The 27584-nt window shown below is 41.0% G+C and overlaps 2 protein-coding genes across 2 annotated transcripts; one reads left to right on the forward strand and one right to left on the reverse strand.

The window, feature by feature from the left end:
* Nucleotides 1-4608: 4608 nt before the first annotated feature.
* LYRM7 (LYR motif containing 7) lies at nt 4609-18535 on the reverse strand. Its single transcript, XM_075527347.1, has 5 exons — nt 18406-18535; nt 15032-15104; nt 14666-14736; nt 12151-12232; nt 4609-5248 (listed from the first exon to the last, which is right to left on the reverse strand). The coding sequence occupies exons 1-5, from the start codon at nt 18421-18423 to the stop codon at nt 5172-5174; spliced, it is 321 nt and encodes a 106-aa protein (XP_075383462.1). The 5' UTR covers nt 18424-18535; the 3' UTR covers nt 4609-5171.
* Nucleotides 18536-22917: 4382 nt separating this feature from the next.
* HINT1 (histidine triad nucleotide binding protein 1) lies at nt 22918-27343 on the forward strand. Its single transcript, XM_075527362.1, has 3 exons — nt 22918-23088; nt 26150-26254; nt 27006-27343. Exons 1-3 carry the CDS (start codon nt 22978-22980, stop codon nt 27168-27170), a joined length of 381 nt encoding a protein of 126 aa, XP_075383477.1. The 5' UTR covers nt 22918-22977; the 3' UTR covers nt 27171-27343.
* Nucleotides 27344-27584: the final 241 nt, after the last annotated feature.

The following is a 27584-nucleotide window of genomic DNA, read 5'->3' on the forward strand; positions in this document are numbered from 1 at the left end:
AAATTCCCGTGCTCAGCTATGGAGATGTCTTTCAGCGGGAAAAGGCAGTTTGGGGGCAGCTGAAACAACCTTCGCACCTAGCCACCGACCTCAGAGAACAGGGCTGCTACTACTACAGCAGCAGGTCAAACAGTAGAACTGTTCCCATTTTTATGGCCTAAAACAGAGAATGCCACCCTTCCTCCCAGCTTCTACAGACCATAGTTTCGCCGGCTCTTTATTTAATCCTGACTAATCCTGGACTCAAGCCATAGCCTTTTGGGTAGATGAGATGGAAAGCTGAAGCACATACTGCAAGAAGGAAAGCATAATTTGAAAAGTAGATGCTTTTACTGCTCTGACGCAAACCAGATTACTGAAGTGCTAACTAAATGGAAATATTTTCTTATAAAAAGAGCAAATTATTTAAACTTATTGCTACTTATCAAAGTATAAAGATGTGCCCTTCCTCTCTTTTCCTCTCCTCAGATTTATTCTTGCTGGCAGAAAAAGTAACAGGAAAGCTAAACTTTTAAAAAAAACCGAATAAAGCCATCACAAAAGCTTCACTAGTGAAGTCCTTCAACAGAATTAGAGAGATCTGGATATCTACACCAGAGATTTACCCCATACAAGCAACATATACTTTACACTCAAAGATGACTGGATTTCTACTAATCAAAACATCAAGCCTTTGTAGCTCTAAAATATCAGCCTTAATAGTGAATTCATGTTGCAAGTTGTGCTTTGTATTAAGTAATTAATTTCCCATAAAGCTGAAGATCAAAGATTTGACAACCCACCGAACTCCAGAGTTTAGTATTAAATTGTTGCAAGTAGTTTGGAAAGAGTTATCTAAGGCAGGGAAGTACTAGGACTCAGCTCTTCCTGTAAGTTGGTCAGCCTTTGTTTTTAGTTTTTAATTGTCAATTTTTTTTTTCCCCTTTTGTAAAGGAAGTGTAAAGAACTGCCAGTACTTGAAGCTAAATTACTTTATTTACAGGTACGATACAAACAGGACTGATGATGCTATGCAGCATTCAGCCTAGTTCAGCTCCTTCAGCTGGCAGGACCTCTAAGGAAAAGAATAAATGCCAATACTAGATTTAGTCACTGAAGTTGCCACAGGTTTGTTGATCTCATAATACCTGAAAAACTGCCCAAGAACTCGGCACCTTGGGGAAGGTACAAACCACTTTTCCAGATTAAACTTTTCATGCTACTTCCAGATCAGCATTTTGTGGTGTACAAAGTCACTTTGTGGTGTGCAACAGCACTCCCTGTAAAAATAGCAACTAAATGCTTCCTTTTACCAAAGTGCACAGGCACAGAGAAGGGGATTAATTTGGCCCTGCTAAATTAGAAAAGCCACCTTGTTTCACCTGAAGATAAAGACTTCAACACAAATCCTACCCATGCAAACAAGATCAATGCATAGATTAAATCTATCACCTGTGTTTTATGAACATCAGCCTATAGCAAATGTACTAATACCATGCTTGATCCCTGTCCTGAGCTACTGCTCGCAGAAAAAAAACCTGAAGAGACCTTGTATTTTGAAACTGTTAAATAAAGGAGAGGGAAAGGTGGTCAGAACAAAACCAAAACTTCATATTTAAACAAGAAATATTCCTTGGCTGTATTTAATGCTTTCATTAAAGCTACAGTGTACACAAAGTCAACACTTCAGGAAGGAGAACACCTGGGCAGAAGGCTCTAACAGACACATCTCTGGTAGATGATGTCAAAAGCTGAAGTGCTTAGAATTTTCTTAGGTGTAATCATTGAGGTGACACCTGTTCTGCCAAACTCTGTGTAAGCATGTGACCACCTTGAGTAGGCCTGAAACTCGCCTTTAAAATACCAGGTCCTGCTAAGCAGCACTGCTAGCGTATCTGTACAGGTCATGAAGGCACCTCCAGACAGCAACACCCAGTGGTTAGACCATACCGACCTCTTGGCTAAGGCAGCCAAACTGTAGCAAATCTGAACAAGCAGTGAGCTCTTTCCAACAGAATTTCCTGCCTCCCTGCAAAAGATCTCTACAGATTTTTTTGATATAAGATATAGTTAAACTACAGTTTAAAGAACTATGACCTTTAAGGCTTATCTTTTAAGACTGATAATGCATACTCTGGAAGAAAGGCACATATATCTGCTCTAAAATTCTGCAGTTCCAGTAAACCTGAAAAAGTTTATGTCATTGAATCATGTTATTGTGAGCCTGTTAAATTACAGTTTATGTTGTAACAAATCAACCTTTTCCCCTCCCAAGTCATTAAGTGAAAGCCCTGTAATGTTTTAAAGAGTTGCAGCTAACACTTCAAACTTTGCAAAGGGAATGCAACAGTACCTCCTGTCTTTTTAATATTATTTATTATTTATATTAATTAAGGAAAATAAAGATCCATATGAACACAAAGCATCAAGAACAGATTCACACCCAGAGTGAAATGAAAATGGAAACAGAAGCTGGGGAGGTGACTGGGTACTGGAACATGAAGCAACAGGTAAGCATGGAATCAGGGGAAGAGGAACAGCCACTACCACCAACTAGCACCGAGAAGCCTTTCACTACCAGCTGCTCATTAAGCAGGTTTGTGAGAGTCTTTCAAGGTTGGAAAGTTAAACTTGCAGAAACCAAACACCTGCTGGGCCCAGACAGTGACCAACTCCGAGATGCTTTTAGGCTCAATTCCATATTTGGATTCCTATTTATCCTGGTCTGGATACCCCCTGAATTCCTACTTAAGATCACATTGAAACAAGAGCAACAAATAGGCCTGTCAGTCTCTTACATTAGTAGTCTTTTGCCTATCAACTTCATTTTCCTTATCTCAGCACTGCAAAATTCAGTTTGTCTTCTCTGCCCAGGAATGTACAAGGACAGCAGGAACATGGAATGTTAATGCACAGACCATAAATATACTGCACAGGAGTGTACAGAGAATTGTTCTGAAGGCCATTAAATTCTACCAACCTTTTTTATCATGTCCTTTATTTTCAGCAGTTGTGTATGTTATTCAGGTGACTCATTCTGTATTTTTATTACGAGTATTCAAGATGTAGGCAAGATGAAGCACACAAATGCCTGTCGAATCCCAAGCCTGATCCTGTAAGTTGACATTTCCGCACTATCTTTCTACTAATATGTTAATTCATGTTAAAAATAAAAACCTAAAACACATGACAGCAGAACAATACTGGAGCAGTAGTCACATGAAAATTTTCTCCACTTGCCGTTTCCTCAAACATCATACAAAAGACTGCCATCTACTGTTGACATCACTAAGTCTTTTAGCACATATTTCACATGGTAACAGGCAATGCTATTTCGCATCCCTACCAAAAGAGTGAAGACCTACCAGGCCTCAGTTCTATGAAATCAATCTGAAGGATAAAATCACTAATATACCAGTCCCACAGCCCAAAGCAATGGGTCTCCGAGAGATTAATTCCTCCCAATTCCAGCATGCCATGGGATGTGTACCTTAAAGGTTGTATAATGTCATTCTTGCCAGACCCCTGTTTAATTATTTCTGCTTAAAAATTAGTCACTTCACTTGAGGTAATGTTCTGTTTCCTCTTTACAGCTGCAACTACCTTCTATTTTCTTTCCCTTGCATATCCCTCTCTTATGCTCCTTATGGAAAAAAAAGTCTATGTAGGCAGGCTGCAGAGGGATGGGAAACCAGACATAGAATATGCCTTGTCCTTAGGGAAGTAAACAAGACAAGAAGCCTAGAACAGCACATCCCCTACAGACGGAGACGTTTGTTTTGTAGAGGAGCCACTAGACCGCAACAAATAGCAAGGACTGCACTCATTGCATTCTATGTCCCATCATGTCCCTGCCGCCTTCTAGCTACAATGCAGGCAGTTATCAGTGCAATTGAAAGAGGGTTACTGAGAACGTATTTGCTGCTGGCTGCCCTGCCCATGGCAGCCAGAGGCAATAGTTTTAAAGAAAGGAGTACTTACCACACTGACGTGCTGTGTGAGGAAAAGAGAATGGACGCAGGCACAAGTTTTCTGTTTTACTCAGTCAGTGAAGCCATGTCAGAACCCACATATGGATATGCAATATTGACATCTTGGAGGCTTATTAAAAATAAACAGGATCAATGGGACCTGAAATAGAGCTGAGAGGTATTACTGGGCTACCTCATTCCTGTGTGAGGTATTTAGATGCTAGTATGGTGCCTGTTAACGATTTCACACAGGGAAGGTTCTATTTATCACTGTAGTTGTATCTGGTTCCAATTAAAATGGAAGTGAGCAGATCATTGTGATGAATTCCGCAAGAAGCAAGTAAGTCTCCTTTAAAAAAATGGAAGTGATAAGGGCTTAGTAAATTAACTCACCATAAATTCACTCTAGGCAAGTCAGATCACTTGCGACTAAGCAACAAGCCTCTTTTCTTTGGAAAATGCCTCAGTACATCACTCTATAATCACAAGATAAAATGAAAACCTTAAATTCATAAACCATATGATCTAAAACAACATCCTTATGTTAGGTTGTGTCTGGGTTCTCTTGACCCACTGTCATCTAAGAACTCAAACCCTGCCATTCCTGCTTGTTCAAAGGTGTGTGGGAGAAGAAAAACATTACACACACTCTCTCATCTGTAAAACATGAATAATTTATTCAGATAAACCTTAAGAACTCTCTTGAACATCACAGTATATTAGTGTACAATTAATGACAACTTCAGGAATCATGCTTCCGGTGCAAAGCATAAATTTAATGGTAAGTGCCACAAGATGGTTTTTCATTACTTCAAAGCAGCATATGATTGACAATAAACTTATAAATAAATATTATCAGGATTAAGAACCGCATTTAATTTGTATTTAGTTTTGAAAAACTCTGGGTTGCTAGGAAACAATCTCTGTCTGACGAGTATCATAATTAAAAGCATTCCTGGCTGAAGTAACACAATTCAGCAGTGTATTTTTAAGAGAACTGTGCGTCTTGAGTTTCCATGGAAGTATTAGTATCTTCCACAGAAGAAGTGCATGATGATATCACAGCACACAATAAAATTGGTAACTTGGTTTCAGTCTCTGTTTTCCTGGTAACAATATTTAACTATTTTTAAAATTTAACTTTAAAACAGGTATCCACTACTGGTTTTCAGAGACCTCATTAGAGGATATTAACCTTCTGGGGAGAGGGGCATATTTTCCTCAGGATTCGTGCTTTTTTGTTGGTTTATCAAAATAAGGAGTGTTGTCTTGTAGCAGATCTTTCCTGGGTATTAGCACTGTAATAGAAAAAAAAAAAAACAAACTATCAGAATATAACCTTACAGAATATACTATTTAAAATCTAAAGTTGTTTTTACATTTACAAACAAAAAGTCAGGTTACTACAAAAAAATCATGTTACTAAAATGAGAATCTGAACTTCTGGTAAGTGCACAAGCAGCATCATGGTATCTACCCAAGACAAAATTATATGAAGATTTTTACCTTCTGTTGATCAGAATATTGCCTTGCCCTTTTTCCTTTTAAAAGTACTGAAAATATTTTAATAGCATTAAGAATCCATGCAAAATGGTAAAGTGTGGCAGCAACTTTTAGCAAGGGAGAGAATGGCAATTTTATCATGCCTGAGTCAGATTATATTTACTTCAATAGTTCTAAAAATGAATACTAAATTTGACTTAGCCCCCTCCCCCAATATCCTGGAACCTGATCTGTAATATTCATCTTGTCACACTTGTTTTAAAGGCCAACAGGAAAAGAAAGCATCAAATGAAAGTTATGGCCACTGTATCATCACAGAAGTGCAGTGTGTTAGGGTTTGTCTAACTATACACCATTTTAACCTCTTCCTGACTCTTAAGTTCTTGCCACCCAGCTCTTCAGAAATCAGCTTGTCGTTCTTCATGAAGGGAAGGAGCTGTGTCATGTTGGATTTGCTCCAGCAGCCAAAACTACAGCACAAGCATGTGAAATCATAATGCTGTACTTTGACTAGGTCAGGCAGCTGTGAAAGGTACAGTAAACCTGTAAAACTGTGTTTGTGTGCATGTGTGTGTAATGAGTAACATTCTGTCCAAAGTGCACTGATATCACATATATTATAAGAAAGAAAACTGATTTCCTTGAAGGTATGTTCCTTTTGCATCTGTGTACTGACTCTGATGCATTTAATAAGTTTCTAATACCTTTAAGTAAAAGTTCAATTGCATTTCTCTTAAATAAAATACCTGTGAGTAAATTTATGACAAAACATGTTGATCTACACACCTAGAATAGGTACATGAAACAGAAATACCAAAGAAAAACAGAATTAGATATAAAGTATTGAAAAACAAAAGCCCAAACAAATAAAGATTGAAGTAAGAATTGTTAACCTTCCTTTTCAAAGCTAAGTTTTGAACATACACTGCCAACACACCAAATCAAAATCATCAGAACGTACTGCATGTGTGGTATATTACTAAAATGTAAGCTCTGCTTGTATCACATTAATCTGAAATTAAAGTGAAATGAATAGAACCAAGACATTTGTTAATGCTCAAGTTATGTAACTAATGTTAATGTTAAAGTAATGTAACTCAGACTGAAACATTAAACATCAGAAAAATTGTCTAGTATGACTAACAAGTTCCTAATTGAAACTGTCTTCCCTTTAGTAAAAAAAAAGAAGTTAGGCTGAGGTTTTCAAATTTTTAAAGATTTACCAGTGAATCCCAACATGACTATACACCACTGTGTCTCAAATTCTTTTTAAAGAATAATATTACCCTGTGCACTGCTTCTGTGACAGCACAGAATAATTTGATATGATTAGGGAAAATGTTCCCCTTACCAACATTTGTTCTCACTGTTTAAGACAAGTCTTTGGCTTTTTCTTTTCAGTTATTAAGTAGTTATCTTAGAGATGCAGGATTGGGAAAAAAAAAAAGGAAGAAAAACATCAGGTGTAGCTAAATTGTATATTGTCAGCTATAATACAAAAAGTTAGAGTCAAAAGATTCTGACAGTAAATGGCTTGAGGAAACCAGCTGCAGCAACAGGTTTCTGAAACATTTTACCTAGTTTCTTTTTCCCCTGCTCGTCTTTCATACAACATAGCAACTGACCTCTTCAAGCTTTTTTTGTGTGTGTGTGTGGGCGATGGCTTGGGATGAACCAAGGACATAATACCAATTTAAATACAGCCCAAATGTAAGTATTTTACAACATTTTCTTTTTTTCCAAATAGGCCAATATACTTTCTATTACAGCAAAGTATACCTTCACCTACAGAGTTTCCAAAACAAACATGTAGCATCTAAGATGAAGTGCTATGAAAAGTAAACTTTTCAACTGAGGTCGCTTTTTTTTTTTTGCCAACAAACAGCAATTCAAGCAGCCACCTTAGGCTGCACTTCCACTTTTTCTTTGTTAATAAATCTGTCCCAAGCCTCTCATTTAATACAAGATCATACCATAAAGGCAATAAACCAAAATATCATAAACTGTAATTCTATTGGCACTATAAAAGTTATCACAGAGCATAAAGATTAAGGATCAAAAAGGTTGATTTTGTTCTGCTAAAACTTCCTTAATCAAAGCCGTACTGGCATTGAATACCCGTTCAATGCGCTACCTAAGCAGACTCATATACCCTACGCAGGCATTTCCTACAACAAACTTCCCACCAGAAAGTGGCTCCTAGGTCCCAAAAAGCAAAGGGGAGTGAGAAGATCCACTTGATATTTTCATCATATACATGCACAAGATGTTTGGAGGGGACACAGCTGGGACAGCAGACCCCAGCTGACCAAAGGGATATCCCATATCATATGACATCATGCTCAGCATCTAAAGCTGGGGGAAGAAGGAGGAAGGGGGAGGCATTCGGAGTGATGGCATTTGTCTTCCTAAGTAACCGTTACGCGTGATGAAGCCCTGCTTTCCTGGAGATGGCTGAACACCTGCCTGCCCATGGGAAGTAGTGAATGAATTCCTTGTTTTGCTTTGCTTGCGTGCGCTGCTTTTGCTTTACCTATTAAACTGCCTTTATCTCAACCCACGAGTTTTCTTACTTTTACCCTTCCAATTCTCTCCCCCATCCTATTGTGGGGGAGTGAGCCAGCAGCTGTGTGGGGCTTAGCTGCCACTGGGGTTAAACCACGACAACATCTACTCACAGACTGAACTAGAAGTTGAAGTCCCACTTCCAACTTTTTTCCTCTTTTTAATCTCAGACAACTTTTCTTTACAAACAAGAAAGGATGGCAACAGTAGGGTGAGACAGTCAACAAAACGGAGCAGCAGTGGAAACCACACCCATTTATAGGTACAATTTCACACAGTGCACTGACCATGCTATTCAGCATAAACTATCAAAATATGGTGACAATTATCTCAACTCCCTAAAAAAATTCTCAGTTTCTGGTTTCAGAAATTTTCTAATGGCATACTCTGTGCTACCAGTAACATTAATAACATAGTAAGACCTATACCAGAATTGTCTAGGTGAGAGTGCTATCTGACTAATCAAAGCTGGATTTTTAGGAAAGATGCAAACACACTAGAAGCCTGCTCAAAGAATGGCAGTTAGGAATAATGTTCTGTTACTGATCAATTTACCACGGTATAAAGGTCTGTATATTCCTTCTGTAAGGCGATTTCCTTTTACTCTTTCACTACGCTATCAAGCTAAGCATCAAGTTTGATCTTCTGCTTTTTTGTATTTTGAGTAATACCTTCCTCCTGGCCACAAAGATTTTTCATTGCCATGACCTTTAAGAATGATGTATTGTGTAAAACAAAAATGCATTTTTTTATATTAGCTTTGAATGTAAATTCCAGTGTCTCTCAATGCTCTTTACATTTTAGTTATACAAGTAAGAATATCTATCCATTCTATAAATTTTTTTTATCCTGTTCATTCTTATTCTGTGAACTTCTATCATGATGCTCTGGACTTCTTTTCTAAGCATTCCTGATCTTTTAATTGGTGATTCACTACATTATCAAGACTAAATATTTCTCACTTCCATATATATTCCAAACACACACAAAACAGACAGCTCTCAAACTGTGATGGCTGTTTCAAGAGTATTGTTTTGTTCTTACTGCAGTAAGATCAATTTACAGAGTGAGAAGCAAAGCTTAGACCTATACAAAACAGATGCAGAAAAAAAAAAAAGAATAGGCAAAAGACTGCATAATGACATCCTTTGCATTCATAAGCAGGTCAAATGCATCCTGTGTACAGATGCACTCCAGATTTTTTGCTACAGGGCAAAGTTTTCCTGGCCAGTACTAGACTCCGGAAGATCTCCTTCTTCCACACAAATCTCATTGCCACCATTTCTCCAAAAAGTCTGTAAAATTAGGCGGGGGCAATTCTAAAATCTCCATAAACAAAAAGTCATAAAGGAGATAGCATTAAAGCTCTGCTACAGTCAAAATGGACAATCAGCACTACTCTCCCCTTGTCTGCCGAGTCAAGTCATTTCACTGTAAAAGGGTATCAGATTGGTTAGAGATCTCCCCTTCGTAAGTCTTTGCTGACTACTCCCAGTCCCCATTTTGTTCTTAGAACATTTGGAAACAGCTTCCAGGATTGGCTCAACCACCTTCCCAGGGATCAAGGTGAGGCTGACCAGTTTCCCAGATCCTCCCTCTTGCCCTTCTTGAAAACAGGAGTGACGTTTGCTTTCTTCCAGTCCCCAGGCGACTCCCCTAATCACCATGACCTTTTGAAGATGATTGAGAGTGGTCTCGCAATGACATCAGCCAGCTCCCTCACCACCCATGGGTGCATCACATCAGGTCCCATGGATTTGTCTATGCCCCATCTGTTCAAATGCTCCCTCGCCTTTTCCTCCTCTACCAAAAGTAAGTCATGCTTGCTCCAGACATTCCCAACAGTCTGAGGCCCATGATTCCTGAAGGCAAACTTTAGCAGTAAAGACTGAGGTGAAGAAAGTACCGACTACCTCAGTCTCTTTTGTGTCCTTTGTTACCAGGTCCCCTGCCCCATTCAACTGTGGGCCCACGTTTTCCATCCTCTTCCTCCTGCTGCTGATACACCTGTAGAAGCTGTTCTTGCTGTCCCTCACATTCCTTGCCAAGATCAACTCCAGGTGGGCTCTGGCTGTCCTAACCCCATCCCTACACACTCACACAGTATTAGAATATAAGTTAGTATTTGAAAATGAATTCATGTGGCTTTTGCATGGGAACTTCTGCCTTACAGTCCCTGCTGGAGTTCTCTGAACAGCTCTTGGGGGGCTGCCACAACATGCTTGGATTCCCAAAAGTCCCTCAGTGAATGCTTTTAAGAAAACAACAGCCTTATTATGACAGAAGGTCTTGCATGGGTAAGTCATTGGTTAAACTGTAGGAAGTGAACAATAAATAAACAGGTCTCCCAATGCGGGATGTCAAAAGTGGAGTTCTACAGGTATTTTGTTGGCATCCATGCTGTTCAACAGATTTGTAACTAACCTGGAAAAGAATGGTTTTTAATGATACCATCCTGAGTAAGTTCTTTAAGAAAATGGCTTGCTGTGAAGAATTGCAGGACAAGCTTAAGACTTTACTGAATAACCAGTAAATGACAGACAAAATTACATGTAGAGACATGTAATGCACACAGGTCAAAAAAAATACTAACTTCACAAAGAAAGTGATAGGTTCAAAACTGACTACGACCATTCATGTGAGTTCAATGAATACAAGATAATTTTGTAAAAATAAATATATACATGTATGCACAGCTGCCAAAAATGAAATTTAGAATTAGGAATGACTAGGAAACCAACTGAGAATGAAAGAGAAAACATCATTGTGCCATTGTTGTGTGCATAAATGCCTGGTTTGCCCACAGCTTGATGATTGTGCTCAGCTCTGATTGAGAGAGGGAGCTCTTAATCTTCTTCAGAGAGACACAGTAGAATTTAAAAGGGTGCAGGGAATAGCAACACAATTATCACAGGCATTCACCTGTTGTTTCACGGAGAAGCTGTTCCACAGGCGGGGGGGGAAGAAAAGGTGGGCAATAAGGGGCTTAAAAACTCATGAACAGCTTGGTGAAAGTGGATAGTAATTGAAGAGTACGACCAGATTCAAAACTAGAGCAAATGATTCTTCATAAAAACCAGAGTAAATTCTTTGTAAAAGGTTCTTGGATGTAAGAAATTTGCATAGGTTGACAGGAACAAGTTCATGAGAGAGAAACACACTGAGGATAACTAAAACAGAAACCATCCCTGGCTCAGGAAGTGCTGCCAGGTGTAAACAGCTGCAAGATGTGAAAGTTCACTTGCTCTGTTCCAACTCTTTTACTGTCACCTGCCTAGGATCACTGTGGAAGACTCAACATTGGTCTAGACATATCTTTGGCCTCAATCATAATGGCTGTTCTAAAGTTAAATGCTTTACCAAATCTAAAACTGAAAATAATTACAAAGCTTTACAGACACCACTAAACAGAAGTGAAAGGAAATGATGTACACAGCTGAAGATTTCTCCTATCCTCCACCACACAGCTGTATGCTGAACATACTATTTGTCTTGTGTTTGACTGCAAGATAAAAGAACTTCCAAACCAGGAACCAAAATTTCAGAATTGGATAGGCTTTGCATCAAGGCCATCATTGTGTCACAAATCTTCCAAGGCATAATATGAAACTTAAATTGTCAGAACCACATTTTGGAAAAGAACACTCAATCCTCAAAGAAAAAGCTATTCCATGGACAGCGTACATACTGCATTTGCTAATTCTCCTCAGGCAGCTTCTCCCTCTTGGCAGGGCACGCACCTACAAATACTGTGGCTACTACATTTAGACATACACTGACTGACTAGCCAGTACATGCATGCCAACTTGCTACCTAATAGCTGTCACTCCTAATAGGTAAGATACCAAGTTATAACTTCTTCTCTCAATGAGGGCATTAAATGCAGTCACTGCCTCTTTTCTGCCAGCCTCCATATTTCAAAGTATTTGTACAGAAACTTTGTACCTTTGAAACCTCCACCTGTCCTAGGTAGTGACATTAGTCAACAGGCTTAAATTAAGGGTTTGAGCAGAGAAATGACAGATAGAAAGACTTTTGCCTTCTCTATCCCTTTACTTAGTTTTCAAGTTTTATATTTATTTACTGAACGACAACATTTTTAAACATCTTTTTAGCATGCAGCTTTACTCACATATTTTGTCGGAATCTGTGTGAACTGCCTGAATAACAGAAGTTCTGAGAATCACTTCAACATCTGAAGCTATTTTCAGAAGCTAGTAAAAGGAAAACAAACAAACAAACAAACAACACAACAGAGTAATTTAAATTATATGCAATTATTCCTGAAGGTATTTTCCATACTAGACAGCTATTCAAATAATAAAGCCAGTCAGATCTACTCTTCAGTTAGTTATGCACTATCTATACATAGCTTTTACTTTGGGTATCCTGGAATAACTTACAGGTTGATAGGTAAGCTATACTGACATACAGCACAAGAGGAAGGAAACTTCTGCTCAGTAACATACAGTAGTATAAAATCTATATACCCAATTAAAACTGCAAACAAATAAGGTAGAATGCAGCTACCAGAACAAGTAATTAGTTTCCAATGATCAAAGACATTGGTGAATGCCTCAGTAACATTTGACTACCCCTAGCGAAAGGGCAGTCTGGTTCTTTTAACATTCCTGCTCTTGAAATAAGGAGGCAAAAATAAGGGCAAAACATGACAAGAATTAAGAATACTAAGGTTTCACAGAAAAGCAGTACAGAAACAAGGCACTACCTAAAGATTAGCAGAGGCATTAATATTTGGCAAAAGGCCTAGAATTCCTTCCCTCATTAAAAGGACAAGCAGAAGGACCCTTCTAGTTTTGCTAAGAGATTAAGAGAAGCCTAATACTCGTTTGCATGACACCTGTGTCAGAAACAAATGAAACTGCACCAGTGAGACACTTCGGCAGACATGCTTACACTAGGAAGTAGTGTGTGCCAAGAGAAGTGGATCTTTGCAAGAGTTAGAGCTCAAGACTTGACATCTACACTGAATTTCTCCTCCCCCCTTTTCCTTTTAAGAGTTTCGACTAGGTATCCTCCAGTTCCCCCTACTGAATGCCCATTAGCAGCTAGGCTGCATGCTCCTGAAGCGCACCTTCCACTTCAGATTCATCTTAAAGGAATTCTGCCATTTGCTCCAAGACTGCTTCACAAAACAAGCCAAATCACAGGAAGTGGAGATAACCAAGGTAACTTCAGAAGTGCACTCCTGATCTGAACTAAAATGCTGCAGTAGATTCAGCTGCCACATCTGACACTCTAATAAAAGCTACTAGTAATAGTAGCTACTACTCTAGTAATGCACATTTGGTTGGTCAATATTCATTTTTTTAGCTGCTAACATCCCTGTGTTTATGCAAGCAAGTGCCCAAATTCTCCCAAGTCCTGTACATAATTTGATTCAGTTCCGCTGCATCTGAGTCTACTCAGTATACATATATATAATAAATATGACAGCTTCTATGATGTTCTAGGATTCTGTAGTTGTGATGAAAGTCTAGAATTTCTTCCACTGACATATTTAATTGAGATATAAATTAACCCATATTAAAAAGTTACATATGTGTATTTTGTAGGTTGCCATTCCAAACAAATATAGATTTAAAACTTACAGCAAGTATTTTTCCTGTACATCTATAACAAAAAGAACATACAATTTAACAGATCAGACACCAGGAACACAAACATACCAGTATTACTATAGGGGCCCAATAACAAGCAGAAATACTAGAAAGTCCTAACTAAATGCTCAGAACTATTTATGTTACTGTCCAGCGGCTGGTATGATGCAAAGGTTTAGATTTACTTCTCCAAAGGACAGATGGAGGCACTTTCTTCCAACTAGTGCCCACTGACAATATAAATGCATTCTGTTAAAAGGCTGAATGATAAGGACTAAATTATTGACTCTGTATGGATGTTAAGAACTAAAAATATCTAAAATACATACGTTTCATTTCAGGCCTCAATAAGTTTTAGAAAAATGACTGAGTAAAAAGTGTTAAGATAACAACTGAGCAAAGGTAACTTACATAGTAAGTTTACAGAATGTTCTAGTCCTTTTAATGCACCATGAGGAAAGAAGCAGCAAAAAGCCCCAGCAGTATAATTAATACCTCTATATTACAAGTCATGATCATCTGGCTGTTTTTTGTTTCCCACAAAAGACACTGCCTCATTTGTGATCAGGAATCAAAATAACTTCTCATGTATGCCAGTAACTGAGCGGATTATTTAATTCCTCTCTATCTTTCTGTGCTTGTCTGTACAACAAAGACCAGGTAAACTTAAGTGACCACAGCTCAGATAGATATTATGAGCAAAGTATACAAAATATTTATGTGAAAATAGCAACACAAAACATTTTTTCCATAATTTTATTATGAGCATCAAAAGAAGCATACTGAACTACCAGAAGACACCTTCTCCTTATATATTTTTGTATGTACAAAATTCTATAACATACTATTAATACCAATGGAGGTATCAATATATTTCTAAAGATCCACGTAAAAGCCTTTTTGAACTCACCTGGCTCTCACAATGTCTCAATAGGTACCTACATTGGTTTAGAGAACCTTTAAGTAAAAAGCTCCTATATAAATATTCTTATGCAAAGCAGAAAAAAAGATGAAAACAGGAAGTACCTCATTTATCTTCTCTTCAGATGTCTCATCTTGGTTATTTTTGAATTCTTCATTTATCTTTTGTCTTGCAGCTAAACAAATAAAAAACTAAAGTGTGAACAAATGTGTGAAGTGGAAGACCACCAAGCTTCCAAAAAGAGATGTTTTCCTTACGAAATATGGCTTGAGTCTTAACAACCATTTTTTTGTTTCAAATTAAAGGATGTCTGGTTACCGACACACAAGTTTTCCCAATGATTACTTATAAAATGTGGAAGGGAATAATTTAAAGGAAGATTATGTTAAGAATTCTCTTTTTGTGTATTCAGAGAAGAAAGTTCCACAGAAAGATAGGTAAGCACCCACCACACAAAAAAAGTATCTCACCTTCAAGGGCTCTAGTATCATTTTTAAAAACTTCTTGCCGGGTTCTGTGTAATAATTTAAAAAGCTTCAAAACCTGTCAATACAACATCAATATAATTAGTTTGTTTGCTAGCAGGATTCTTAGTTAAAATGAACATGTTGCAACTAAGAGTGCTCTGGTTGATCTTTCATGTTCTTTCTATTTAGTATGGAATTTGGTATGGAATCAGTATCTAAGATACTTTACCTCAATTCCTGATCCAGTAACTTGCAGCCAAAGCAGATGTGAGGAAATCAAAATCCTGGACAGTTCTAGATGTTTCAAATTTATCTAAGATGCTAGAGAGTACTAGCACTACACTCCTAAATAATCATTTGGCATGATGAAAGTATAATCCTGAAAATACATTGATGCAAACATATTTATTGTTCCAATATCAAATAAACCCAACAGAACCAGAATAACTCTAATAAAAGTCAAGTCACCTGAAGCGACTGTCATGGGTACATCACGGAATATTCTCCAATCACGAAAAAAAGAGAATGTGAGAAAACTGAATTTCAAAAGGATCTCAAACTGTATATGAACTAATTCAACAATTATTTTTCATGTCTCTGTATAATACCTAGGCATAATCTTCTACAGGTGATGTGGCAAAACGAACACAAAGCAAAGTCCTTCCCTAAATATAACTGCCAGATCAGCAAATAAAAACTGCCCTAAAAGCAAACACTCAAAAAATTAGGATTTACAATGTAGAGATGACACATCTCAGTATGTACGTAAAGCAAACCCCCGAGAATCACAGCTCACAGTCATGTGGTTTTCGCTGTTTACTCATACAGACTGTAATGAATTACAGAAATCCTCAAGTCCTTATCAGACTTTTTTGGTGTTTGTCAGAGATTGACAGGAATCTCTGACAAGCACCAAAAAAAAAAGAAAAATCTTGATAACGAGATACTGAAGTTACTCCTAGTACTTCCTAGTGTGTTTTGGCATCTCTAGAAGGCACAATTCCAGGTACTTCATGATAATCTTAAATTGTTTTCTCACAATTAATACTAAAAAAATTTCTTAGAAGGACACAGAGGAAACACAGGGCTGTAACTAAGAAATGATCATCTTCTTCATCACCATGCTCTGTATCTGCGAGCTGGAGATGCAAACAAGACTGTCCCCTAAAAGTAAAAGGCCAATAAAAACATCCTGGCAGGGCCCTGAAAAAAGTGTTGCCTCTGCTTTAAATCTGCCAACGACAGCGAGAGAAACTGCAAGCTTCTCTGAAAGCTATTACTTCCAACAGATTTCAACACCTTTTTAGATTTTCAAGCTAAGTTCTCACCCTCTGTTCAGCTGGTCACTAGGCTACACCTTGAGATAATTTATCCAGAAGTGTACACACACAAAAAGTCAGTCTTTAGGAAGAGGAAGAAGACATAAAACAGTAAGAACAGGCAACTTTCCAGTTCAGTACTGCTTCTTTAACATAATACTACTGCAACTTTAGTGCTATTAAGGGACAACTTACAAATATGAACAAATTCAAATCTCGCTTCACCACGGGGATTAGACCACATCGTAATTTCTACTGTAATATATGATTTAGCATCCTGTTGAGTATATGCTACTGTGTTACAGGTCTTTCTGGAAAGAGAACAAACTAGTGTATTCTCAATTGCGAAGAGTCTCACGAATGGTTAAGTAAAAAACTTTTGTCACTTTTACAAGAATTAGCATGCAACCTGACAATCAGTTAAACCAATCTGAGCAGAGACATATAAAAGAGAACATGGACTCTGCTAACTCCTTTCAGCTTCTGTGTCCTTAATAATTAGAAACTGAACAGAACCACGTTGTCTTTAATTGCAGTATTCCCTAGACGGATGAATCTGTGGAAAGTAAACCAACAGAATTAAAAGCCAGCAAATAAATTTCTTGGTCTGCAGATGTGTTTTAAGAGATTTGACTAAATTATTTGGACAGGACATCCTAAAACATTTCTATCCCATAATATTTTCGCCATCTTTGCAAATAGGAAAGTCAATATTACCAATGGTTTTGAGTCAAAGACATGTATAGTGAAACCTTAAGAAGTGTTTACGGTTATTCTGAACTCTTTGATCAACAATTTTCAGGCATTCTCCTCTGCTTTTTGCCTATTTCTGCAAACCCCTCCTGGAAAGTTCTTCACCATACCAACCACAGAGTAGTTATATTAGATGACTTTGAAGCAAGATACATTAATGCACAGACTCCTCTGAGCTCTACAGTCACCTAATGAAACACAGAACTCCCCTCATACCTCAGTGTATTAGCACCCCTAATATTAGGCCTCAGAACACTGCTGAAAAAGTGGCTCAACTCCCCCCAAAAGTACTTGATACCATAAAGATGAAAGGTTTAAATAATTCTTCTCTCTTTGCTTTTCTTCATCTTCCCATCACAATTCATTCTCTTCATGGATTTTAACCTATACTTGATTGTCATGTCTCAACTTGTTTCCTTTTTCCACAATGGCCTTTGCATGCAAAACCCAACTTTCTATTGCCTGGTTTTGTGTCCTTCTTGCCCTGAAAGCCTCTGCCCGTTGATGCTATAAATGCGAGGAACTTTTGGGAAAGAAGTTCTTACCCTCCTTGTTCTTACATACAAGGAAAAACTCCCCTACGTATATAATTTCTGTCTAGTTACTATTTACAGCTCCAGGTCGCAAATTTGAGGGGGAACACAGCACGCTTCTTCGGCGCTGCATGCGCCAACACCAACTCCAAGCACGATGGGCACCACGCAGCGCACGGGGGACAAAAACCCCAGACGCGGCTGGCGCATGGCGGCAACACCCCGCCGGCGGCAACACCCCGCCGGCGGCAACACCCCGCCGGCGGCAACACCCCGCCGGCGGCAACACCCCGCCGGCGGCAACACCCCGCCGGCGGCAACACCCCGCCGGCGGCAACACCCCGCCGGCGGCAACACCCCGCCGGCGGCAACACCCCGCCGGCGGCAGCCTTCCCCCCGACGCCCGTGGCGCTCCAGAGCACGAGTGACTCCCGGTCTCACGCAGAGCGCAGACCAAGGGAAGGACAGGGTCGGCTCCGGGCGCTGTAAGGCGGCGACAGAGGGAGGAGGAGCGCCGGCAGCCTCCACCGCCGCCTCACACGGGGCCGACGCTGCGCGGCCCCTCCCCGTCCCTTCCCCACCGGCCCCAATTCACTCGAGGCGATCCCCGAGTACCGGGGAGGCCCCAGTCCCCCCCGCCAGCCTCAGGATAGCGGCCAGGATGGGGCCTCACCGAGAGAGGCCAAGCGTCCCCCGGGGGACAGCGCCGGCCATCGGCGCCCACTCCCCGCCACGTCCCGGCCGCGCCACCGCGCATGCGCGCCACACTCACCCTCCCGCGGCTCGCCATGGCGACCGCCGTCCTTTTCCGGTCCGGAGGAGCGGGGATGCGGTGCAGGCGGAAGTGACGATGGAAAACGGTCCGCGCCCTTCCCCCCCCCCCCCCGCCGCGCTGCTGCCGGGTGCCCCCGCCAATGCTGCCCCGCCGAGCACGACTCCCCGTCGCCGCTGTTCCGGGCAGCCTTTGCCCCCCCCGCCAGCCCGGTGGCGGCGTGCGGCCTCCCGCGGTCCGCTCCGGGGCGGCCAACCTAACCCCTGCTGCCTTCGCTGATGTGGCCACCGCCAGCCGTTCAAACAGTGCCACCCCCCAGTATGCCGAGACCTGACGGGAGACTCCTGCCGACCGCGGGAGGAGGTGGAGGGGCTCCGTAGAGAGCAGGCAGGGCTGCCTGCGCTGCCCGCAGGCTCCCCGGTCGGCGTGGGCTGGCGGGGCTGCCCTGCGGCCCAGCGACCCCTGCCGCGGGGGGCCGCGGTGTGCGTGAGGGGCTGCCCCAAGGGCGAGGCTCCCGCCCGGGATCGCCACAGCGGAGCCCGACGGCGGGCTGCGCGTGGAACAAAAAGAATGGATTTCACCCGTTTTCTTAGGAAGAAAAATGTCGTTGTTTCAAACAGGTAGTTGGAAGGCCATCGATTTGTGGCCAACGCATTATTTTACGCTGCTGGCTCTTCTTTCCCAGAAGTGCTCGACTGCACTTAAGTTCCAATTCCTTCTTTTTAAAAATGCTGCTGCTGAGATAATCAGAATTATTTATCAGAACTGATCGCACTGTTTCAGTATTTTGTTTGAACAGCTCTTCTCTCGGGGAGAATATTCTGACTGGGACTAACGAACAACTGCAAAATTGAAACAATTGCCCTATTTTTATGGCTACTAAGGTTGGTAGACATGAATCCAGCCTACCTTTGGAAAAAACCCAGGCATGGATCTTTAAGTGACCTAAAGAGGAATTACAGGTTTTGGAACCAGAATCGCCTTTGATGGTGGATGTCAGGGCCCCCGAGCGCTAGACTAATACACCATAGCGGCCTGACCAGCCCAGGACCCCACGTCAGCCCCCCGAGGCCCGTGACGCCGCAGCATGGCCGCTCTCCAGCCCTGCCACGGCCCAAAAGGTGACCCGGCCTGCGGGTGTACAGAGATGGCAACCATGGGTTTGCAGGATTCTGTAATACGCGAGGACATGGAGGCTTCATCCTCTAAATTTCTCTACTTTGTTACAGATGGCCACAAAATAATCACCACTAGCAAGCGTACTCTCACAAAAATCACCACTAGCAAGCATAGCTATGATAAATAAAGCAAATATATATCTATCTCAAGCTATTACAAATTACTATCAGCAATCAATAATAGCAGCAATCAATTGTATAGCAACAATCGACATTATAGCAGCAACCAGTAGCAGCAACAACAACAGGTATTTACTATTCCAGGTTACTACAAACTTACCGTTAGTGAAGCAACTTATCAACAATATAACAGGAGATATATTATGACAGATTACTTGTATGGATATATAATAGCAGTATCAAGCGAATTAGATTTCAGAAGGGGCCAAACCATCCTGGACTGGAGGACACACTGATCCCAGAGGGGGACCCGACCATCCCAGAGGTGGGAGGACAGACTGAGCTGACCGCAGCAGTGGTCCCAGCGGGGGACCGTGAAGTAACAGAGTCTCACTTCAAAGACAATCGATGGCATGGAGTCTGGAGTCAGCCGGGTGTCCCCAGAGGGAGTCCAAGATCTCATAGCAACTTTCTGCAGAGAATTCAGCCTGTTCAGGAAGGGAGAAGTATGTGCAGCATGGGATGTTCTCAGAGAGAGAGGCTCCATTTTGGAAAAAAATTTAGTCCTTTACCTATCATAGAGACATAAGAGGGCATAGGACACCACTACTGTGAGCAGCCAATGGGTGCTGTGAATTTCTGTTTTCTACCTGGAACAGCCAATAGATAATGATGTTTGCTATTCTTTAGATCAATTTTTATTTTGCTGGACTGTTTTCCTGGTCTTGCAGTTAGAACAGCCAATACCAGTTACCAATTCTTACTTTCTCAGGGTGTTTTCCCCTTTCCCAGACTATTTTTCATCTTTTCAGATGAAAAGCTATTACAGTTCCTTGTTTCTGCAGTTATTGATGGTATCTCAGGATGTCTCTGGTTTCTAGATACCCAGCTGTACTTAAGAGGCCAGCTGCACTTTTCAAGGATGCTTCTGGTTCCCAGGCTTACAGCTCCCAGGCTGGCAGGCATTTTCTCTGCCAGTGTTTTTCAACAGACCTTTTATTCTGTTCAGTCATTTTCTCTTTCTAGCCAGGTCACCTTTTTGCCTGCTCACATCAAGCTCCCCACAGCCCTGTCTTGCCTTGCCCACAGCCTGATTGACCAGCCCAGCCTCGGCCCGGCCATCCCAGGGCTGTGTCTGGTACTTTAAAACTCAATTGCCATTCTCTAGAAAACCAACCAAGCAAGCTTATCCTTCAATAACACAACATCCAGCATTAGCTAAAGGCAGCATAAGGATTTTAAATGTAATCAGCTTTACTGCTTTGCTAGACCTCTAGCTTCAATATATAGTCTATTTCATTGTTTAATTGCAATTACATTCAAAGCTAATTGAAGTGTGGGAACACTATTACTAAATATTTTTAGTATTTCAGATTTCCTAAATGCACTTATTTTGGACTATGTACCTCATAAAGAAACTTGACCTGTCAGCAGGAGAAATGATCCTTATTCATAGATCTATTTGCAGGAATAATGATTGCAGCTGTGAGTGAATGAATTAAATCCTTTGAAAAAGCCTTGTTATATTCAAAATAATATAAAATTTACTGTTTATGTGGTGACACAAAAATATATGTTAAAGTCAACTATATGAAAAAAAATGCTTTTGCCTTTTCAAAGCAAATTCTTAAATTGTCTTTTCATGTCTTCTCTTAACATAGAAATATGCTTTCTAGACTGACTCCACAGCAGCCCATGGAACTACTTAAAGGACACTAACACTTACAAATGGATCCTGAATAAGTATTTGTATGTTAAACTGTTCCTCTGCCTAGCTAGTAATATCACCTCTTCTATTCTTTCACAAAATATGTTTAATTCCTGAGAAAATAGGGGAATAAAATTATTCATATCTTTGCTTAGCAACCCCGATTAGACATCAATAGAAAGCAAAGAAATTTGCCCCTGAAGCACCAATTCCATCCTTGTTTTAGCCGTCATACTCCAATACTTTCTGTAGGACATATACATGTCAAAATACCTTAATACAGTACCATCACGTGAGGAACAGAATATCATCCCGGTGTTTAATGTGCGTCGTCAGAGCTTTGTTTAGGGTATTTCAAATATGTAATTTCAGAGTTATTACCAGATGTGTATGACAAATGCTGCTCCTTTTGTAACAAGTTCAGGTAATCAAGTGTGGAACCATTTTAGGTTTAAACCACTTAGCAGTATTTATTCCCTGCCTCCCTCCAGAATTATCTTTCCTGCGCGATTTTTCTCATGAGGCAAATATATATAAATGTCTGTATTAAAATCTTCCTAGACAAAGCTTGAGAGAAATCAGATTCAATCTATTTTAACTGTGAAGTTTAGAAAATGAAGCTTTGTTGTTACTCTTCTAGGTTTTGAGGTTTTTTTCCCCCTGCTTTTTCATTTCTCCTATTTCATGACTGGTGTCATATATATAAAAAGGGCATTTACGACTAGATGTGTAGCTGTGTAATATTGTATTGCCCTCGGTGAATTATTGCTTGGTCATGTTGATTCATCCATTTCATAGTTGGCAAGTGGCTTATGTGTAGAAGTGCTGACACATTGAACTGCTTGTGATTTCCCCTCTGCAAGAGTCATCCCGATGCTAGCAGCACCCAACACCTCAAACTAAACCCTGTGTACTTACGACTTTACCCTCCAAGCTTTGGGGGCTGTGCTGATGTTTGTAAAACAGCACTGGCTCAGCCCAAGCACTGTCTTGATGGGCCCCTGAAGACCTTGAGACACTGGTGCTGTCTGTTCGCCTTGTGCCCTGTGCCAGGGGCCACACAGCTTTCATCTCGGGCAGCAGGGCCTCCAGAGCAGGATTCACAGCAGTTTCTGCTTTTTCTCCCACAAACTTGTATGGAAAACCTAAGCACAGACCTGCCAGAAGCAGTCATTTGGCTGCAAGGCACGGTCCCAAGAAGTCACACAGATATTTCGGCTGGATTTGATGCGGCAATAAACAATATTTCTGCTGCAATAACCTCTCCTGAGCCGCCACAACCTCTCACATAGGCACCACTTGACAGCGTTGATCCCTCCGCGCACCCTCCAGCAGCTCCCCCCTCAAACTCGGATCCCTCCGCGCCTCCCTGACCCCATCACTCGCGGTCAGCGAGGGCGGGCCAGCCGAGTGGGCGGGGACAAGCGAAAAAGACAGGCGAAGCTACCAATCGCGAGGTGGGCACGGCCGGCCGTGATCTGTCGACCCAATGAGCGCCGTGGGGGGTGTGGTCGTCAGAGGAAGCACGGGGTGACGGGCGACGGGCGCCGCGCGCGGACGGCCGCCATGGCTGACGAGATCAGCAAGGCGAAGGCCGCCGTCCCCGGCGGCGACACCATCTTCGGGAAGATCATCCGCAAGGAGATCCCCGCCAATATCATCTATGAGGACGACCAGGTGCGGGCGGTGCGCGGCCGCCCGCCGCTCGCAGCCGCCCGGGTCGGGGGGTGCCGTTGAGGTGCTCGGGAGCGCGGCGGGGCGGGCGGGCGGGCGGGACGGGGTCTTTCCTCACCCTCCTGCGGTGTCCCTAAAGCATCGGGCTCCTTCGGTGTGCGGCCCGACCCGGCGGGTGCCTGGGCGGATGCAGGGCTGTGGGTGCTGCCCGGCCCGCCTCGGCCGCAGCCCCGCTGTGTCACCGGCCTGTGTGTGGAGGAGGGCCGCTGGCATTCGCCGTGTCGCAGCCGTACGGCATTGCAGGCCGTGCAGGCTTTGCTGCCAAGGGACGGGGGTGCTCACACCTGCTGTAGGAGGGTAGTTGTGAAACCTCAGATTAACCACCCGCAGACAATCTCCTTGTGGATTCCGGGCGTATGTATCTGCACCATAACTAGCTCCTTTGCACGTCAGAAAGGCAGGTCTTGATGTGCCTCTCAGTAGCATTGTGGAGATTATACAGCTGTGCCTGCCAGGCTTTGGTTGTGAATCTCTGCGAGGGATTGTTAAAGTAAAGAATTATAGAGAATTACAGCTTTTCCTGTTCTTCACAAAAGTCTGGAACTGGTCATCCTGCAGGCTGCAAAAATCGGTTTCTGGGTGAGGTGGGACTGGTAGCATTCAGTGATGCTGGTGCACCGCAGCATGCTAGGAGCTAAGTGAAAATGGTTAGGCTATGAAAAAATGTACCTGTTGTATCCAAAACATAAACTTAACTAGTATCCAGTATAAGCCCTTTTTTTTTTTTTAATCGAAATACTGAACATTAACAGGGGCTTTTGCTTTTGAAATAAAGGATTAGCTGCAGTGCAGAATACAGACTCACTAAAGATGCTGTTTGTCTGATCTGTGTGCTTAGAAATTATGCATAGCTTGAAACAATGTTTTCTTAATAGATACAGAAATCTTGCAGCTGCCATCTACTCTTTCTCTACAATATTCTACTACAAGAATATTGGAAATTTTCACTGCTTTCCAAAAATCATGCTTGTGTTACTGCTCTGTGTTTATGTGAGGGTGTGCATCCTTTCTTTACGTGGGTCAAAGCTGCATGAGGTTTTTCCTCAGCTGTAATGGCTACAGCAGTGTAACCTGAGCACTCTGCTTGATTGAGAATCAGGCCATTGACTTTGATGAGTGACTTGAGAGCATATAACCTACTCTGACTGCCATTAGTGCAGAATATTTTCTGGCAGAGTAATTACCTGCAGTATCTCAGTTGATTTTTACCTTAAGCTATGCAGACATGTAGAACTACTTTTAGAGTTTAGTTGACTATAGTGGATCATCTTTAATTCATTTTGTTGACTCTATGAAGGTCTTTTGAGAGGTGGCTGGGAATGTTACAAGGAGGAATGTAAGGAAGGCTTTTAATCATTAATTGACATGTAGGGAAAAGGAGATATTAAAAAGTACAAAGTCTCTGTGGAATTAAGCCTTATCACTGTTGTTTTAATTCAATCTAAACTTGCTGAAATGAAGGTTGGTTTACTGTGCGCTTATGGACTTTCTGTGATTGTGCTTTTGTTCGATACTACTTCTGCTCTCTGTCCCATAGAAAATTATTTGCTACCAGTCTTCTGCTCATTAAATTCTTTGACTCAGTTTGGCCATTTTCATTTGGCCTCTATGAGGAGCACATAGAATAAAAAAACTGCTTACAAAATGATCAACTTAAAGTAGATTTATTTAATTAGGTGCAAATCAGTTTTATTCATCCATTCTTTGCTTACCACCCTTCTCTGTTTGGGAGAAACAAGCAGTTCATCAGAGATTTAAAAGTGGGCACTGTGTTCTTAAAGGTAGCTTAAAATAGGACAGATTGGAGATATACAAGATAAGGCATTGTTAATGTAAGTCAAGTTTGGGCTTTTCACCACCTTTACTCTTGGCAAAGGCCACAGTTCCTCTCAGTAGACTTAAAAAACAGTGTCATATAGGAAAATCACCTTATTGATTCACAAATAACTGAAAGCATCTAGGAAATACATATTTTGAAGAATGTAAGGTATGTGTTTATACACTCTTTGTAGCATAACTCAACCAGTAACTACCAGATGTTTTGCTGTTAAATGTGATGGGTAAGTCAGAGATGCCTGTTGGTTAGCAATGGCAGAGTGCATGCTCAGCGTGGGCATTGCACATTGTGGTGGTTGCAGTAGCAAGTCCTGGTTCTGTGGTTGGCCATTTGCACAAAGAGGCATAGCTTCCTTTTCTGCTTCTTTGCTTTCTCTTCTATTTCTCTTATCCATTGGAAGTTCCTAAATTGAGATTTATTGATGTAGTTAGGTGCTGCATGCTGTTTGTAATTGATAGGAATTTTGGTACTTGCATAAAGTTAGTTGGGAGCCAACTACGTACTACAGATAGTTGTTCATATTTCAAATGTGATGCCTTTCCCTCAGTTTAAGAATGTCTGAAGTAGAGCCAGCCTTAATACATTGTTTTGAAATGGAAGATTTCAGAAGTATTCTGAAGTCTTTTTTTGAAATACTTGGTGCTATTGAGAACAGACATGTAATATGGCCTCAATCACATAACTTCAGGTTCTTTGAAATTGCCTTGCTGTCTTTGACCAAGGCAATATTCAGAAATAACTGGAAGACGATTAGCAACTGTTTGCCATTTGTTTTATTAAACAGGTTGTTAATAAAAAAGTGAAGTAAGTGTAAGTGTACTTTTTATAGGCATGCATGTCATCAGCTCTGTTAGTTGTTATGCATATGTGGAAATAATAATTCATAAACCTAATTGCTTATTAACTTGCTGAGAAGATGTTCTTAAATAATACTTAACAGAGAATAATGATTTGGGTTTTTTTTTGGTAGTAGCAGGTCTTGGTAAGTAGTTGTTTTGTGTTTAGAAATCAGAGGACTTTGAATAATATATCACTCAAGAAAAATCAACATTTCTGCTTATGTTTGGGGTATCTGATAAGCTGCTTAAGAATGTATTTAGTGGGGCATATTGATTTATTTAAACTCTTGCCTTTCTCTGAAGCAAATTATGTTTGCTTTTTCTCCAGTGCCTTGCGTTCCATGATATTTCACCCCAAGCTCCAACACATTTCCTAGTGATTCCTAAGAAGCCAATTGTCAGGTTATCTGAAGCAGAAGATTCTGATGAATCTGTAAGTACTCTACAAGCTTTCTGTACACCAAACTGTATTTCTAATTACTTCATAGTTTACTAGAGTCTCCCCCTTTTCCCCTTGACATTTCAAAGAGACGAAGTAGTTTTCCAATACTATAATCCTTTTCCTCTAGCTTAGAATGGAAATGGAGTTAAGGTTTTCCAGTAAAAGTAGTGATATAAAGCAAAATGTATCTCTGGGTATGTATTTGCAGTGTAAAATGCATTGTTATTTTGGAGTACAGTCTTGATGTCTGTTTTCATCGTTTACAGGCAGTAGTACTTATTTTAATACGGGCTTGGGGCTTTTGGCAGGTTAGAGATGAAGAAAGGGAAAGTTAGCTGAGAGATGCTAAACAAGAAGATTCAAAGATTTTGTAAACCTTTACAGAGTAAGATAAAGTTTCTTTCCCACCAGAATTATGTAAGTTGCCTGAAGAAGTAACGGGGGCTTTAACCATGAGTTAAATTTAGCTTCTGTGACACCTTTGTAGTCTGTTAGTGTCTAGCTTGAAAAAAATCTATAGCTCTTTTTTCCCCCCTAGATTACGTTTAGTCAATTTTTATAGCTTTTCTTGGAAAGTGTCAGTTGCAGGCAGACAACAATTTGAAGAGCAGTTGCTGAAGTTCTAAGAGTTAGCTTACTGGCTTATCTGAATGGTTCTCTGCTCTCATTCCTTCCCTTCCTGCCCTCTCCCCTTTTTGTGTGTTTTCTGTTTGTTTTTTTTTTTCTTTTTTTTCTCCTCCAGCTTCTTGGGCATTTAATGATTGTTGGAAAGAAGTGTGCTGCTAACCTGGGCCTGACCAATGGATTCCGGATGGTTGTGAATGAAGGGCCTGAGGGTGGGCAGTCTGTCTATCATGTACATCTCCATGTTCTGGGTGGTCGTCAGTTGGGCTGGCCTCCTGGCTAAGATTTTTACACCACAAGAGTTAACTGCACGCATACAAATTACCACCAAATAGATTTAATGTGTTGCCCATCAATCTAGCCACTGTTAATGTATTTTTTTTTTTAATGTGTGTCTACAAAGGGTAATAAATGCTCTGAACAACATTCGCACAATAAAGATTTAGCATGTGGGAATCGTCTCTGTCTGGTGTGCTTTACTGATGGAAACAATTCTGCAAGTTAAAATGGTGTTCTCCAGAGTTTAAGTAACGTGGTGTGTTTCAGTCTGCTGTTAACAATCTTCTGTAGATAGTGATTTGCCGAGGCATTTGAAACCTGAAGGTGCAACTGCTTAGCCGTCTTTCCTGTCTTTTGGGGAGAAAACTTCTAAACTTTTTGAATGTCATCTGTAAATATTCATAAAGTCAGTGTAGGC

This window comes from Mycteria americana, chromosome Z (genome assembly GCF_035582795.1).
Source record: "Mycteria americana isolate JAX WOST 10 ecotype Jacksonville Zoo and Gardens chromosome Z, USCA_MyAme_1.0, whole genome shotgun sequence".
NCBI classification, from domain to species: Eukaryota; Metazoa; Chordata; class Aves; order Ciconiiformes; family Ciconiidae; genus Mycteria; species Mycteria americana.

What these genes read in the sequence shown, in the direction of transcription:
- LYRM7 (XM_075527347.1), bottom strand. An exon ending in TGATACTAGAGCCCTTGAAG is followed by an intron (nt 14,737 to 15,031) that starts GTGAGATACTTT and finishes TTATTTGTTTAG; the next exon opens with CTGCAAGACAAAAGATAAAT. An exon ending in CACAGATTCCGACAAAATAT is followed by an intron (nt 5,249 to 12,150) that starts GTGAGTAAAGCT and finishes TTTCTATTACAG; the next exon opens with TGCTAATACCCAGGAAAGAT.
- HINT1 (XM_075527362.1), top strand. Translation starts at nt 22,978, where the DNA reads ATGGCTGACGAGATCAGCAAGGCGAAGGCCGCCGTCCCCGGCGGCGAC. An exon ending in TCATCTATGAGGACGACCAG is followed by an intron (nt 23,089 to 26,149) that starts GTGCGGGCGGTG and finishes CTTTTTCTCCAG; the next exon opens with TGCCTTGCGTTCCATGATAT. An exon ending in CAGAAGATTCTGATGAATCT is followed by an intron (nt 26,255 to 27,005) that starts GTAAGTACTCTA and finishes TTTCTCCTCCAG; the next exon opens with CTTCTTGGGCATTTAATGAT.